This window comes from Hyperolius riggenbachi, chromosome 7 (genome assembly GCF_040937935.1).
Source record: "Hyperolius riggenbachi isolate aHypRig1 chromosome 7, aHypRig1.pri, whole genome shotgun sequence".
Taxonomy (NCBI): Eukaryota; Metazoa; Chordata; class Amphibia; order Anura; family Hyperoliidae; genus Hyperolius; species Hyperolius riggenbachi.
Genome location: NC_090652.1, coordinates 48,564,319 through 48,581,960, shown reverse-complemented (window position 1 = coordinate 48,581,960; position 17,642 = coordinate 48,564,319). Strand labels below are relative to the sequence as shown.

At 44.8% G+C, this 17,642-nt stretch overlaps 1 protein-coding gene across 1 annotated transcript in view; it reads right to left on the bottom strand.

Annotated features, from left to right (window-relative positions):
* LOC137526006 (transmembrane protease serine 9-like) overlaps window positions 1-17,642 on the bottom strand; it is a 134,737-nt gene that overhangs the window by 16,390 nt on the left and 100,705 nt on the right. The window contains exons 9-10 of the mRNA XM_068247216.1: window positions 7,968-8,236; window positions 246-415 (exon numbers count right to left, since the gene is read on the bottom strand). Of these exons, the coding sequence (XP_068103317.1) occupies window positions 246-415; window positions 7,968-8,236 (439 nt within the window). The remainder of the gene's footprint in view (window positions 1-245; window positions 416-7,967; window positions 8,237-17,642) is intronic.

Here is a 17,642-nt window from a genome sequence, read left to right as displayed (position 1 = left end):
CCCTCAAGTGGTTTCCCCACTTTGCATTATGTTTGGCCCGCTCTAGACCACCAGGGAAGCTATCCTGGAGAGGAAGCCCTTGATCACCAGGGAAGGCAAGCCATTTGGGGGAGGTAAGGGAAAACACTAAACACTAGGGAACTGTGTATGGGAGGGTGGGGGCCATTAGACACCAGGGAACTGTATAGGGTAGAGCCACTAAACACCAGGAAACTGTATAGCATACTTCTTTTGGGGTCACTTACCTGGCAGGAGTCCTTCCCCCCATTCTTGTAACCAGAACAGATCTTATCGCTTTGGACAATTACGGTGCTGGCACTTTCTGTCGACCCGATATGATACATACTATCACACGTACTGTAGTCAATAAGTGGAGTCATGACCTCCTGGAGAATCCCATTTACAGGAGTCTGTCCTGGTGGGGAAGCAGGAATAATTATTATACATTTAGTGTTACAGGCGTACATCATACATATCCTCTACAGCTTCTATTACAGAGTGATTTTCCGATTTATTTTTAGATTCATTTTCCATGCAGATCTGTTTTAAAAATTACTCAAAACATGAACCTATTTTTGATCCTCTAAACCAGGGGTCCCCAAACTTTCTCGGTCAGGGGCCGGATCAGCATACTTCAGACTCCTAGGGGGCCAGAACATTCATAAAATTATGTTGAAAAACATTACATTGAATATTGATATTAATTAATATTAATAGGTTTTGATTTTCCCTAATCATGTAAGGAGAAGAACTCCCAGCAGCAGTCATTCAGTCATGCAGCGCCCGAAGAATGTCTTTGTGCACCAGACAGTGAAGCATACCCAGGTGACAACCTGCTGTCCAGTTGGATGGCAGTGTCAGCTGATGCAGATTTGAATTGGAAGCCAGCGAAGGGACTTCACATAATTTCTTAGAAGGCCTGGTATCATATGTGAATATGTTTATCTCATCATTTCACATGTCGCTTCAGATTCATTTTTAACCTCTTGAGGACCAGAGGTTTGTACCGCTCTAGTGACCCGGCCATTTCTCACAATTCTGTACTTCACAACTTAAACGGTTTATTGCTTGGTCATACTACTTAGCACACAAATGCATTTTACCTCCTTTTCTTCCCACTAATAGAGCTTTCTTTTGGTGGTGTTTGATTGTTGCTGCTAGTTTTTTTTTTTTTTTTTTAATTAATAAAAAAAAAACTGACATTTTATCAAAAAAATAAATAAATAAATAAATTCCCCCTCCCCCTTTCCAAATTGGCCCTACACTATGATAAATACACTACACGATACATACATAGACATATGCCTATGGCAGGGATAAGATTGTGAACCCCTTTCGAGGGACAGCTAGGTGACAAGGCAATACTCTGTGCAGTGCTGCATTAGATGTCAGCACTACAAATACATGTTTGAAAATAAGTAAAAAAAAAAAAACAGCCTGCCAGCGCTGATTAGCCACCGGCAGGCTGATCACTGTGTCCCACTGTGTTTACAGACGGGAGCTGAGCTCCTGTCTAATCTAGCTCCTCGCAGGATGATGCCATATGGCTTCACTGAGGAACAACAGAGCCTTTAGATGGTCACACAGAAGTTAAGCTCAACCCATCAGCAGGGATGCTCGTATCCCCCTTTTTAAAATCCGAATTGATCCGGATCCAGATACCCAGCTATCCGGATCCAGTATCCGAATCTGAACGTGTAGGTATCCGTGTTCACGCGGACATCCGCATGCATTATCTGGACTATCCGGCCGGATTCGGATATCCGGCTAGCAAAACCGGAAGTGCCCTTTAAATTGCTTTAAAAACATTTATTATTAGTATAATAGGCATGTAGCATCATTGTTTTTTAAAGGTGAACACTAATTGATGATGTGGGGACTTAAAATCCCCCCCCCCACAAAAAAAAATGGCTGTCAATTAACATCAGGCCTAGGTTCCAGACAGCGGTCGTGCAGCCCACATTGTGTCCATAGTCCAACCGCACAACTGGGACAAGGAAGTTTTCAGCCAAGACACCTCCAAAAAATTACGCAGCAATTGTGTTTTGGGTTAAATATAGGTGGTATCAGTGGCCTGTGGCACCCTGGCAGTGGGAGCTGCACAGGCAGCAGGAACAGGGCAATGCAGGTGTAACTTGTGCCAGGAGCATGCCGGAGGTTGCATTTGACAGTGGCACTTGGCACTTGGTACTTTGCACTTTGCACTTGGCACTTGCCACGTTTCACGTGACACTTGCCACATCTCACGTGGCACTTGTCATGTGTCACTTGTCACGTGTCACTTGGCAAGTGACACATGGCAAGTGCCATGTGACATGTAACACGTGCAGGGGCGTAGCAATGGGGGTGCAGAGGTAGCGACCGCATCAGGGCCCTTGGGCCAGAGGGGCCCCGAAGGGCCTTTCCTCAACTACAGTATTACCTCCTTATTGGCCCTGTGCTCATAATAATCACTTCTATAAATACTTTGAATATTGGTAATCATTAACAAACTGTTCCCCATCCCCTTCTTGCATCTCTGACACTGTGGTTGTCCTTGGCAGGTTTTGGTGTGCAATTGTTCTGTATAGAGTGCTTGGGGGGCCCCATGTAAAACTTGTATCGGGGCCCACAGCTCCTTAGCTACGCCACTGAACACGTGGCAAGTGCCATGTGACGTGACACGTGGCAAGTGCCATGTGACATGTGGCAAGTGCCATGTGACATGTGACACGTAGCAAGTGCCATGTGACATGTGACACGTGGCAAGTGCCATGTGACACGTGCTGCCCAGTGACAGTTAGACAGCAGAGGAGAAGACACTAGTGCACACTAACTGTCACACTGGCACTGCTTACAGCACAGCAGTTCTGTAGAAAGCTAACACAGTACTACTACTACTACTACTGCACTTAGCACTTGGCACTTGGTACTTGGCACTTGCCACGTTTCACGTGACACTTGGCACGTGTCACGTGGCACTTGCCACGTGTAACGTGGCACTTGGCACGTCTCACGTGGCACTTGCCATGTGTCACTTGTCACGTGTCACTTGGCAAGTGACACATGGCAAGTGCCATGTGACACATGGCAAGTGCCATGTGACATGTGACACATGGCAAGTGCCATGTGACACGTGACAAGAGTCATGTGACATGTGACACGTGGCAAGTGCCATTTGACGTGACACTAGGCAAGTGCCATGTGACACGTGGCAAGTGCCATGTGACTCATGGCAAGTGCCATGTGACACGTGGCAAGTGCCATGTGACACATGGCAAGTGCCATGTGACACGTGGCAAGTGCCATGTGACATGTGACACGTGGCAAGTGCCATGTGACATGTCACACGTGGCAAGTGCCATGTGACACGTGGCAAGTGCCATGTGACACGTGGCAAGTGCCATGTGACATGTGACACGTGGCAAGTGCCTTGTGACATGTGGCAAGTGCCATGTGACACTTGCCAAGTGCCATGTGACACGTGCCAAGTGCCACGTGACACGTGCCAAGTGCCGAGTGACAGACAGCAGAGGAGAAGACACTAGTGCACACTGGCACTGCTCACAGCACAGCACTTCTGTAGAAAGCTACCACAGTACTACTACTACTCTAATAACAACTACTAACACTGACTGCACTACTACAGTACTAACTCTCACAATAACACAGTAATCCTATTCCCTAATCCCTAACCTATACCTACAGCTAATAGCTGGCCAGCAGGCAGCAGCTGGCCTGGTCTGTGCACAGAACACACACAGACACATAGCAGATGCCTGCAGCACACTCTCTGACTCAGGGCCGGGCCTAGGCAGAGGCTGGAGAGGCTCCAGCCTCAGGGCGCAGTGTAGGAGGGGGCGCACAATTCATTCAGCTGTCATTCCCAATTGTGTTTGAAGCAGAAAGAAATAAGAAAAGGGGATACATGACAGTGACTGCAAGCCAGATAATTAGAGATTAAGGTGTTGGGGGCCTTAGGGCACCTATTAGTCTAATAGCAATCAGTGTGTGATGGCTGGGGTGGGAGGGATGGGGGGGCGCACTTTGGTGTCTCAGCCTTAGGTGCTGAAGAACCTTGTCCCGCCTCTGCTCTGACTGTCAGACAATGAAATCAATCAAGCTAGCTACCAATAGAACAATAGTGTAGTGATAGTGAAGGGGTTAAACACCGAACAGCTTCAGGTTTATACTGTGTACAGCACTAGGCCAGCCCAGCAGCACTAGAGCATGTCTCTCAGTGTGCCTTCAGCAAGCCAGGACGATATGTCACATCATGGCAGCCCTCCTTTCTCATCATGGCAGCCCTCCTTATTACACAGGGTGGCTGGCCAGTGTTCCTTTCTGTGATTGGGTGCCAAGGCTTAGGCTGGGAGGCCTCTGATTGGCTCAATGAGGTCAGGTGGGGCCGGGCAAGGTTCCCTTCTGTGATTGGTTGCGAGGGCTTTTGCTGGAAGCCCTCTGTTTGGCTCCAGGACGTCATCACCTTAGTTACAGCATTTCGGATCCGGATATCCGCGGACATCCGGGTCATGCGGCCAAATATCTGCAGATAGCTATCCGGATTTCTATAGCTATCCGGGATCCGGAATCTGATCCGGATAGCGTAAAAATGGTCGGATATCCGGGTTACCCGGATATACGGAATCTGGATGAGCACCACTGCCCATCAGTTCATTCCATGTTATCCTCTATAATAAGAGACAAGTGTCTGTGCTGCAGACACCTGTCTCTGTGTAGCGTTGCCCGTGCTGCAAGGCAGTGCGCATGTGCGCGCAGTTCAGCCGGCTCTAACAGCTCTTCGCGCGATGGTTGCTAGGGGTGCGCAGAGCTGATACTATGACACGGCGGGTCTGTGGGGGGTGACGTGTGGCTCTAAGTATCTCGCGATACTTAGAGCTCAGCCGGCTGTTTTACAGCGCACGTCCCTGTGGTAGCTATGGCAACAGGGACGCACAGCGCAGGGGACACACAGTGGCAGGCAGTTCAGCCGGCTCCATTTTAGCTATGCCAGCGTCCCTGTGGACATACAGAGCTTGAGGCAGACGGGCAGCTCTCACATGCCTCTGTGGTTTCCAAGCCAGCAGGGATGCACAGTGCAGAGCTGCAGACATTTTAAAAAAAGGATTCTGCGTGTGCAGTCTCCTGTGTGCATATCCCTGTGCCCCTGCATGTGCAGTCTGTCTCTGTGTAGCGTTGTCCGCGCTGAACTGCTGTGCGCTTGTGCGCAGCACGGACCCAGCCTCACAGAGACAGGAGGATGGGACCAGGGAGCCGAGCAAGCAGCCAGGTGTGCGGCGGGTCAGCGGGCGGTGGGTGAGCTGGCGGCAGGGTGTGTGTCGGTTCAGCGGGCGACCGGGTGTGCAGCGGGTCAGCTGGCGGCCGGCTGTGCGGCGGGTGCGCGTGCAGCGGCAGGTGAGCAGGCGGCCGGGTGTGCGGCTGGTGAGCGGGTGGCCGGATGTGTGGCGGGTCAGCGGGTGGTGGGTGCGCGGTGGCAGGTGGCGGGCGCGCGCACCAAGAAAACAGACCTAGAGCCCGTTTTTAGACGGGCTTAGGTCTACTAGTTTCTCTATATTTAATTCAGCCTTGTACCTCCCTTTAGCATAATGAGGGCTATGGGTAACAACTAATAATAAAGTAAAAAGGAGCACTTTATCTGCATGCATGGGACCTCAGGTATGCACATGCACAATGCTTGTATCAAGACATGATCCTTAAAGGAAACCAGAGCTGACGTAAACTAAAAGCTTTATACATACCTGGGGCTTCCTCCAGCCCCATCTGCACAGATTGCTCCCACACCGCTGTCCTCAGTCTTCTCCTGCTCAGGTACCGCGGGTCCCGTAACTTCCTCCATAGTCGTGGCCAGTCTGACACATGCTAAGTGCGCTATTTACGTATATCTACAGCAGCCGCTGGAGAGATACCTAGAGGGTGCACTTTTCTTGTGCAGACTGACCGTGACTGGAGGAAGTTACGGGACCCGGTACAGACGCAGGAGAAGGTGGAAACGGTGTGGGAGCGATCTGTGCACATGGGGCTGGAGGAAGCCCCAGGTATGTATAAAACTTTTAGTTTAAGTCAGCTCTGGTACACTTTAAAGAAACACTATTGATTATCATGATATACAGTGGTGTGACAAACTATTTGCCCCCTTCCTGATTTATTATTCTTTTGCATGTTTGTCACACTTAAATGTTTCTGCTCATCAAAAACCGTTAACTATTAGTCAAAGATAACATAATGGAACACAAAATGCAGTTTTAAATGATGGTTTTTATTATTTAGTGAGGAAAAAAACTCAAAACCTACATGGCCCTGTGTGAAAAAGTGATTGCCCCCGTTGTTAAAAAATAACATAACTGTGGTTTATCAAACCTGAGTTAAATTTCTGTAGTCACCCCCAGGCCTGATTACTGCCACACCTGTTTCAATCAAGAAATCACTTAAATAGGAGCTATCTGACACAGAGAAGTAGACCAAAAGCACCTCAAAAGCTAGACATCATGCCAAGATCCAAAGAAATTCAGGAACAAATGAGAACAAATGTACTGTAATTGAGATCTATCAGTCTGGTAAAGGTTATAAAGCCATTTCTAAAGCTTTGGGACTCCAGCGAATCACAGTGAGAGCCATTATCCACAAATGGCAAAAACATGGAACAGTGATGAACCTTCCCAGGAGTGGCCGGCCGACCAAAATTACTCCAAGAGCGCAGAGAAAACTCATCCGAGAGGCCACAAAAGACCCCAGGACAACATCTAAAGAACTGCAGGCCTCCCTTGCCTCAATTAAGGTTAGTGTTCACGACTCCACCATAAGAAAGAGACTGTGCAAAAATGGCCTGTATGGCAGATATCCAAAGCGCAAACCACTTTTAAGCAAAAAGAACATTAAGGCTCATCTCAATTTTGCTAAAAAACATCTCAATGATTGCCAAGAAAATTGGGAAATATTGGGAAAATACCTTGTGGACCGACGAGACAAAAGTTTAACGTTTTGGAAGGTGCGTGTCCCGTTACATCTGGCGTAGAAGTAACACAGCATTTCAGCAAAAGAACTTCATACCAACAGTAAAATATGGTGGTGGTGGTGTGATGGTCTGGGGTTGTTTTGCTTCTTCAGGACCTGGAAGGCTTGCTGTGATAGATGGAACCATGAATTCTACTGTCTACCAAAAAATCCTGAAGGAGAATGTCCGGCCATCTGTTCGTCAACTCAAGCTGAAGCGATCTTGGGTGCTGCAGCAGGACAATGACCTAAAACACACCAGCAAATCCACCTCTGAATGGCTGAAGAAAAACAAAATGAAGACTTTGGAGTGGCCTAGTCAAAGTCCTAACCTGAATCCTATTGAGATGTTGTGGCATGACCTTAAAAAGGCGGTTCATGCTAGAAAACCCTCAAATAAAGCTGAATTACAACAATTCTGCAAAGATGAGTGGGCCAAAATTCCTCCAGAGCGCTGTAAAAGACTCGCTGCAAGTTATCGCAAACGCTTGATTGCAGTTATTGCTGCTAAGGGTGGGCCAACCAGTTATTAGGTTCAGGGGGCAATTTCTTTTTCAAACAGGGCCATGTAGATTTGGATTTCTTTTTTCTCACTTAATAATAAAAAACATCATTTAAAACTGCATTTTGTGTTCAATTATGTTATCTTGGACTAATAGTTAACGGTTTTTGGTGAGCAGAAACATTTAAGTGTGACAAACATGCAAAAGAATAAGAAATCAGGAAGGGGGCAAATAGTTTTTCACACCACTGTATATATATATATATATATATATATATATATATATATATATATATATATATATATATATATATATGGAGATATATATATATATATATATGTATATATATATATATGAATATATATATATATATTTCCCTACTTACTTATTATATGTTTTAAAAATTGCCAAAAACAGCAATTGTTTTCCCCAAATCACAATCTACCTTTCACGCATCAAGTTGTGTAAGCTTACCTCCAGAGGACGTCGTACCCCAGCCAGTTATCCAGCAATCCAGACCACATGGGAAGGTGACGGAGGAGGATGGCAGGCAGATGGGCATGATGTAGTCAGTGTAGTTCACAGGACTGGACAATTGTGCCAAGGAAATGTCTCCAAGGCTTCCCACACTGTTGTATTTAGAGTTTATGATAACCCTTGTTAATGTTCTAGAAACTGTGTGAGAACTGTCCACATTCAGCTGGTGTAGGCCCAGATAGACTGTGTAATATGCCATATAACGCCTTCAAAAAGACAAACAACATCTATTACTGGGAAGCCATTTAGTGATAGAGAGCTGCAGTACAACAATTTCCAAGCATAATCACTTGTTTTTTCATACCAGGGGTCCCCTGTAACACATACACAAAACGCATCCTGAGAATGTTTTAAAGTGACACTGTGATAGAAAGTATTCCTGACATTGGTGTGACGCCTTCGATATGTCATATTAAATATGTCATATCGAATGTGTCCTTTGAGTCACAAACTCACATTTCATTGCAATTGCAAATACCAAAATGACCGTACATTTTTAATCAACTTTGTTTCTCCTTCACCAAAGGCTGGAGTCATTAAAGTGAACCTCCAGACTAAAAATCGACTCAGCAGCACTGAAAAGGCTTGGTGTTTCTTTAACAGTTTCACAGCATCAGAACTTTGTTTCTCTTATACAAGCCTCATTGTTAGCTGCACAGAAGAAAACTGCCCGGGCATTTTTCCCCTGATGCTGTGCAAAGCATGATGGAATTTCTGATGTTGTTGCTCTCGTTCTGCTGTTTTGGTGCAAATTTTTTTTCGTACATTTTGAATTTGACATTTGAAGCCTAGCGTGTGCAGCTGGGAGGGGTAATCAGGACACAGGATAGTTGGAACTGTGTCTCCTGCTCCTTGTCACCTCCTTTCAACCAAAAAGATGGCTTTCAGAGAGTGTCAATATCCTTCTACCCCGCATTCTGCGATACTCCCAGAATCCTGCGACCTTAAATCTCGTAGCAATATGTGTTTGAAGGGCCATTGTGTGACAACTCCTGACAAACCTGTCATATGTCATATCAAATAGGAAATGTTATGTTTCTTGATGTGACCAATGGGCACGGAGAGAGCGGGCAAAACAGGAATTGTGCCAAAAATTCTCTCTGTGCGAGGGGAACTGCCCCTATTCAAATTTCACAAGGCTGGACTTGTACGTGCCATAACCCCTCCCAACTACAGTGATGGTTAAAACACAATGACACAGGAGCTCAGCGTCCTCCACCTTTAATCTGACGTTGTATTACCATCAATCGATAGCCAGCTGGACACTGACAAAATCTGGATTACTTCTCACAAAGGCCACTGGCCGCATGGCAATCGCCCATCTTTGACTTTGATTGCCGCAAGGACTACCAATAACGGTATTTTGAACTTTATTATAAGACATTCAATTTCCTTTTCATCTCTACTAATTCCTATCAACCCAATCTGTTCTGACTGACAGATATATCTATCTGTTGGTTGTAAGTATATTTGTGTGTATGTAGTTTTAGAATAAAACTAACGATTTTATTGTTCATTCTTGTGCCTGTTCTGGTCGTCTGATTGTTGCTACAAATAATCTGCCCTCTGAAGAGTCATACTACCGCATTGTTTATTATGTTCTTATAAATTGTTGATTTGCTAGCTAGGTTGTAAATAACCGTTTCTTCCCTCCAGGAGTAGCTAGTACCAGATTTCCTGCAGGAAATTGATAATTTTAACTTATGGATTGTGCATACAATCAAGATGACATCATATATGGACCCAACAAACAATTAACCCTTTGCACACTCACATGCAAATGTTCAAACAAATGCATTCACAGATTCACTCATCCAGGCACCACTGTTATCCCTACAGCTAAGTTAAAATCCTGGGGTTTTAGTTCACAGAAGAATGCATTCTGTTGCTTAGTCACCTACACTGCACAGAAGTACCCAGGTAAACTTAGGTGTCTTAACTCTGACCCTGTAACATGCATAGTGCAGACATGCAAACATTCATTGCATCAAACCAATCTAGGGATTAGAAGCACACATCCTGACGTCCTCTCCTAGGACAGATGGCGCATCTTACCAATCGCACAAGGGAGCTAACGTAATGTATCCATGCACACCATGCACATACACCAGCGCTATCTGTCCCACGAGAGGACATCAGCTTGTGTGCTCCTAATCCCTATATAGGTTTGATCAGGGCCGGCTCGGGGGGAGGGGGTCTGGGTGAGAGGGGGCAATGCAAATACATATTTTGCCCCCTCAAAGGGGGTGACACCAGAGTCCAGCTCAGTCTGTCTGATCAGCGGAGGGATCTCGGGGCTGGATTGTCATAATTGGATTTTAGCTCAACCCTAAACTACAAGCCAAGCTCCAAACTTCAAATTGTTCTGCAACTTGAAGTGAGCCTGAGGTGAAAATAAACTGTTGAGATAAACAATTGAATCTGTCCTCTTACTCCTAAAAATGACTTATTTTAGACATCTCATGGTTTTATTTTATATATAACCATTTACAAAGTAGATTTAAAGGATACCCAACTGAAATGTGACATAATGAGATAGACATGGGTATGTACAGTGCCAAGCACACATACAACTATGCTGTGTTCCTTTTTTTCTTACTCTGCCTGAAAGAGTTAAATATCAGGTATGTAAGTGGCTGACTCAGTCCTGACTCAGACAGGAAGTGACTACAGCGTGACCCTCACTGATAAGAAATTCCTCTTTTTTACCTCTTTCTTGCTCTCAGAAGCCATTTTCTGCTTGGAAAGTATTTTATTGTTGGAATTTCTTATCAGTGAGGGTCACACTGTAGTCACTTCCTGTGTGAGTCAGGACTGAGTCAGCCACTTACATACCTGATATTTAACTCTGTCAGGCAGAGAAATAAAAAAAGGAACACAGCATAGTTATTTGTGTGCTAGGCACTGTACATACACATGTCTATCTCATTATGTCACATTTCAGTTCGAGTATCCTTTAAAGATTGTGAAACTGTATAAATAAGGAAGGCAGAAAGTAGTCAAAATCCAGGCAAAAATTGGTAACAGTATGGCAGAAGCATATATATACACACACACATATGGGCTGTTCTATAGGCTGCTCTATTTCTTTGTTTTCCTTCTGCCATGCGCGCATCTTTTTCAGCGCCACTGAATTGATTCCTTCCTTATTTTAGGGTATAAAAGCAGTACATTTTTTTCATGTGCTATTAGACCCTAAAAGCAAGAAAAAAATCATACCACGAGAGAGCCTAGAGCAGCCCCTGCACTTACTCACCTCCCTGGGATCCAGCACTTCAGTTTTCCCTCCGTCCTCCGGGTGGTGCTGTAACCCTATAGTGAGATCGCTGGCTGTTGTCATAACAACATATGGCGATCTCACCAAAGGAAACCAGAGCTGCCAAGGACAGGAAGAAGAATGGCTGCTGGCATTTGGATCCCGGGGAGGTGAGTTGAAGTGCCCGGTGGCCGGTGCGCAATATGCTCTGCAGTAACCTTGAATGCAAATCAGATGCAAATCATGTACTAGTCCTAGTCTATAATTTGAATGCAAATTGATGCACATGGATGCAGCTAGCCATAAGTATACTTACATGAGTTTTGTACAGCAGGAGACATTGGCAGCGCTTCCAAACAGAGGCTGCACCCAAATTGACTACCTGCAATAGATGTGCAGAGCTCCACAATTGTGGACTAAAATACACAACCTGCATTCAAAACAGGCACAGCAAAGAAGGACGTTAGCTTCAGTATAAATAATATGTGCACAAATGATTCCCTACTAGACTTCCCCACGGCGGTGACGGGTCCTCTCGGGGAAGACCTACCGCTAGTCTAACGATAAAAACACAATTTTTTCCTAGTGCTGCTAGTCATAAAATGGTAAACACATGTACTCTGGAAGCGCTGCCAATGTCTCCTGCTGTACAAAACTCATGTAAGTATACTTATGGCTAGCTGCATCCATGTGCATCAATTTGCATTCAAATTATAGATTAGGACTAGTACATGATTTACATCTGATTTGCATTCAACGCACGTATTTAGCCCTGTGGGGCTCTGCATGCCTCTGTTGGTCTACAATTCAGTTGCAGCCTATGAGCGCTGTCATTTGTTTGATGTCTGTTTGAGAGAAATGTGTATACCATTTTATGACTAGCAGCACTAGGAAAAAATCGTGTTTTCATCGTTAGACTAGCGTTAGGTCTTCCCCGAGAGGACCCGTCACCGCCGTGGGGAAGTCTAGTAGGGAATAATTTGTGCACATATTATTTACCCTATACTGAAGCTAACGCCCTCCTTTGCTGTACCTGTTTTGAATGCATGTTGTGTATTTTAGTCCACAATTGTGGAGCTCTGCACATCTATTGCAGGTAGTCAATTTGGGTGCAGCCTCTGTTTAGAAGCGCTGCCAATGTCTCCTGCTCTGCAGTAACCTTGCGGCCGCTATCACAAGTCAGGCTCAGAGTTACCGTTCTGACCTGTGGGTTTACAACTCTGAGCTTGACTTGGGGTTACCGCTAAGGAGGTTAGATATCGCACATGAAGCAGGAGGGCGGGGATGGACCGGACATCTTCTGTCTGACCATCAAGTCACAGGTGACAGGCTATGGCAACAAGCTGGTAAGTCAGCAGTGACGCTAGTCCTCTCTTTTCAATGACAGAGTGCGGAGATTGGGGAACATTTGGGGACACTGAAGGAGAGCAGAAAGTCTACGCAGAGGCAAGAAGAAGGAGTACTAAGAAGATAGTTATAATAAAAGGAGAACAAGGAGAGGTACTATGAGTGTGTGCAGAGATATACACCAGCATAAGGGACACAGAGATGCACACCATAATGAAAGTGAATGGGAGCGATTATAAAAACCGCTAATCAATCGCAAAATGCTCAGAAAAGTGCTTCTAGTGTGAATTAGCCCTAAAAGACAGAGTGTGGTTTTAAAACTGCGAATGTGACAGTATGATGCAATATTAAAATAAAATTATTCTAAAAAGTCCGCGCTCACAATCAAAACTTATAATACAAATGGAGTCTCACTGTCCTTGTTCAGGTTATCCACAGACCATCCAGGTCAGGGTTCACACTGCGAGTGCCCTGGATCCTCCAAAGTAATGTCAGCCAAGATTCACGTTATATGCAAAATAGAAACAAAACAAACATAGTGTGGTACTGTATGCACTATGGGATTTTCCAACACCTCTCCAATGTGTAGACCTCCGTCACCTAGCACACCACACCAACTGTGCCTGGACACCCCCCAATATGCCCGCACTCACCCTGTTGCCCTCCTAAATATCCGGAGGTGGGAATGATAGCTTTTGGGGGTAGAGATTGTTCACACTTTCCGGAGTTCAGCAATCCACTTGTTCCATACCCAACACTATGACTAAAAGACACTCTGATAGTGTAAAACCTTTAAAACTTTTAATCATTAAAAAGTAATGCACTCACAAGCAGTAGGAGTATCAAGCGCATATAGGATACAAGGTGCAGTCCCCGGGCAGCTGCCTCAATCCGCGCTGTATCAGATCCACGCTCCTCCACTCGTATTTCCGTGCACTTCCGGATACGTTGTCTGCTGGTCACGTGTGCCGAAGCTCCGCCCAATGCATTTCGTCATTAGATGACTCATCAGGGGCTGTCGGCACACGCTAGACCAGCGTTTAAAAAGGAACCCGCCCCTCCCTCTGCGTCTAGGAGGATACAATGAGAATAATAAAAAGTGAATGATCAATTCTTTTAAAAAGGATCCTCAGCAACTATGGAGTGAGACAGTTGCTTAACAGTTGAAATAGCCTACTCTAATACAAGAAACCACCTATGCTGTACGCACACCCCAGTCTCCCTCCCATACACATACGATCTTCCGCGATCTTCCATATATCCATGCTTGCATGGTCAGCTTAAATTCAAAATGCTGCATGATTATACAATTAAGAATACTGCTTGATTACACATTATCTATTAATAAACCTTATCCCTATACACAATATAGCAGCAAATTTCTACCCTCAGTTAGTTAATTATTGTATATATATGAATTCCAGCGATAGAATACACTGTAGATACCTTACAAAATTATGAATTATTAATAAAGCAGTTGATATCAAGATCCACATTTATTCCTTTAGGACTTAAGGTTTCCATATCGAATATCCAGCGCGTTTCTTTTTTGGAAATTTCACATAATTTATTGGATCCTCTCCAGGCTGGCTGGAGTTTCTCCACCCCACAGAAGAACATCTGGCTGGGGTCACACTGATGTACTTTTTTAAAATGCAATGAAACGCTGTGCAACTCAAACCCCTTACGGATATTAGAGATATGCTCTCCAATCCGTTCTTTTAGAGATCTGGTGGTGCGGCCAACATATTGGAGGCCGCATTTACACCAGATGACATACACAACATGGGATGTGGCACAAGTAATGAAACTTTTTATTTCAAAGGAACGGCCGTTAGCACCATAGACAACTTTTTGCATTTTAACCCCTTTAGCCTCCCTAATGCACTTGCACCCTCTACAGGGAACAGGGATTTGTTTCCTGTAGAGGGTGCAAGTGCTGTAGGGAGGCTAAAGGGGTTAAAATGCAAAAAGTTGTCTCTGGTGCTAACGGCCGTTCCTTTGAAATAAAAAGTTTCATTACTTGTGCCACATCCCATGTTGTGTATGTCATCTGGTGTAAATGCGGCCTCCAATATGTTGGCCGCACCACCAGATCTCTAAAAGAACGGATTGGAGAGCATATCTCTAATATCCGTAAGGGGTTTGAGTTGCACAGCGTTTCATTGCATTTTAAAAAAGTACATCAGTGTGACCCCAGCCAGATGTTCTTCTGTGGGGTGGAGAAACTCCAGCCAGCCTGGAGAGGATCCAATAAATTACGTGAAATTTCCAAAAAAGAAACGCGCTGGATATTCGATATGGAAACCTTAAGTCCTAAAGGATTAAATGTGGATCTTGATATCAACTGCTTTATTAATAATTCATAATTTTGTAAGGTATCTACAGTGTATTCTATCGCTGGAATTCATATATATACAATAATTAACTAACTGAGGGTAGAAATTTGCTGCTATATTGTGTATAGGGATAAGGTTTATTAATAGATAATGTGTAATCAAGCAGTATTCTTAATTGTATAATCATGCAGCATTTTGAATTTAAGCTGACCATGCAAGCATGGATATATGGAAGATCGCGGAAGATCGTATGTGTATGGGAGGGAGACTGGGGTGTGCGTACAGCATAGGTGGTTTCTTGTATTAGAGTAGGCTATTTCAACTGTTAAGCAACTGTCTCACTCCATAGTTGCTGAGCATCCTTTTTAAAAGAATTGATCATTCACTTTTTATTATTCTCATTGTATCCTCCTAGACGCAGAGGGAGGGGCGGGTTCCTTTTTAAACGCTGGTCTAGCGTGTGCCGACAGCCCCTGATGAGTCATCTAATGACGAAATGCATTGGGCGGAGCTTCGGCACACGTGACCAGCAGACAACGTATCCGGAAGTGCACGGAAATACGAGTGGAGGAGCGTGGATCTGATACAGCGCGGATTGAGGCAGCTGCCCGGGGACTGCACCTTGTATCCTATATGCGCTTGATACTCCTACTGCTTGTGAGTGCATTACTTTTTAATGATTAAAAGTTTTAAAGGTTTTACACTATCAGAGTGTCTTTTAGTCATAGTGTTGGGTATGGAACAAGTGGATTGCTGAACTCCGGAAAGTGTGGACAATCTCTACCCCCAAAAGCTATCATTCCCACCTCCGGATATTTAGGAGGGCAACAGGGTGAGTGCGGGCATATTGGGGGGTGTCCAGGCACAGTTGGTGTGGTGTGCTAGGTGACGGAGGTCTACACATTGGAGAGGTGTTGGAAAATCCCATAGTGCATACAGTACCACACTATGTTTGTTTTGTTTCTATTTTGCATATAACGTGAATCTTGGCTGACATTACTTTGGAGGATCCAGGGCACTCGCAGTGTGAACCCTGACCTGGATGGTCTGTGGATAACCTGAACAAGGACAGTGAGACTCCATTTGTATTATAAGTTTTGATTGTGAGCGCGGACTTTTTAGAATAATTTGAATTTATTGTAACCACAGCAATATTGAGACGCGAACCACGTTTGCAATTTTATTGTTTTATCCTAAGCGCATAAGATTTGTTTTATTTGAATATTAAAATAAAGTTATGTAACGGAAAATAAAATACTATTCATACTACACATACAACTCATTATCCCATGAGTTTATTTTTGCTTCAGATATGCTTTAACCAGCTGAGCGGTCTGGACGAGCTCAGCTCATCCAACACCGCCAGCGGCTGCCGCTCAGGCCCTGCTGGGCCGATTTGAATGAAATAAAAAGCAGCACACGCAGCCGGCACTTTGCCAGCCGCGTGTGCTGCCTGATCGCCGCCGCTCTGCGGCGATTCGCCGCGAGCAGCGGCGAAAGAGGGTCCCCCCAGCCGCCTGAGCCCAGCGTAGCCGGAACAAAAAGTTCCGGCCAGCGCTAAGGGCTGGATCGGAGGCGGCTGACGTCAGGACGTCGGCTGACGTCGATGACGTCACTCCGCTCGTCGCTATGGCGACGATATAAGCAAAACAAGGAAGGCCGCTCATTGCGGCCTTCCTTGTTTATTCTGGGCGCCGGAGGCGATCGGAAGATCGCCTCCGGAGCGCCCTCTAGTGGGCTTTCATGCAGCCAACTTTCAGTTGGCTGCATGAAATAGTTTTTTTTTTATTTAAAAAAAACCCTCCCGCAGCCACCCTGGCGATTTAATCAGAACGCCAGGGTGGTTAATGGACGTATCATCTTAATTATGTTACATTGGCGACATGCCTTCTTCATTACATATGGTATTTGTGTGTATGCCTGGTTAAATATGACCTAAGAAGCATTGGAGGGTGCAGAGTCAACTCAGAAGTATTTGGCCAAACAGAGAATGCAAAAAATGACCAAAAAAAGTCTACTCAGAAATCGGAAATAAGAAATCTGCGGAATCAGTATTGGTGGAAATCGGAATTTCTGCAGAATTGGAATCCGGCATTTTGGACCATCCCTAAGTAAATAAGCAGTTTTTATTTTTTGTTTTTGTTTTTAATTCTATAACATTCCTGAGCTTGTGAACACTGGACAATGTACACTATGCTGCAAGCTTTTACATTTATTAATTTTTTAAATGTTATTAGTAATAAAATGTCTTCAGACTTCACCTGAGTCATATCAGACCAATGTAAAGTCTCTTTCAGAAATTATTGAAATAGAAGTTGTGAGATTGCTGGTGTGTCCTGTACCAACACTGAGAATTTCAATGCAACCGGGACATGTGTGTTGTGTAGAACATGCACATGACAGAAACTGCATACATGTCAATTCAACAATCCCTCAGCAGACCTTGCTATCATCTGTTATGAAACACACAATTTGCTCACTCCCAGCTAAAGCAATTTCCTACCTTTATTTGGTCAGCAGGCGCCAGTCAGCCAATCAGGTGTAGTGTCATACATCCTTTGCCTGACGTACCAAATCTAGCAGGAATTGCACAAATTAGCATTCAGGTGGGAGGCTTCAGTTGGACGTAATTGTAGATTACATCTTTTACAGGGACTCCCCACGTAGGCA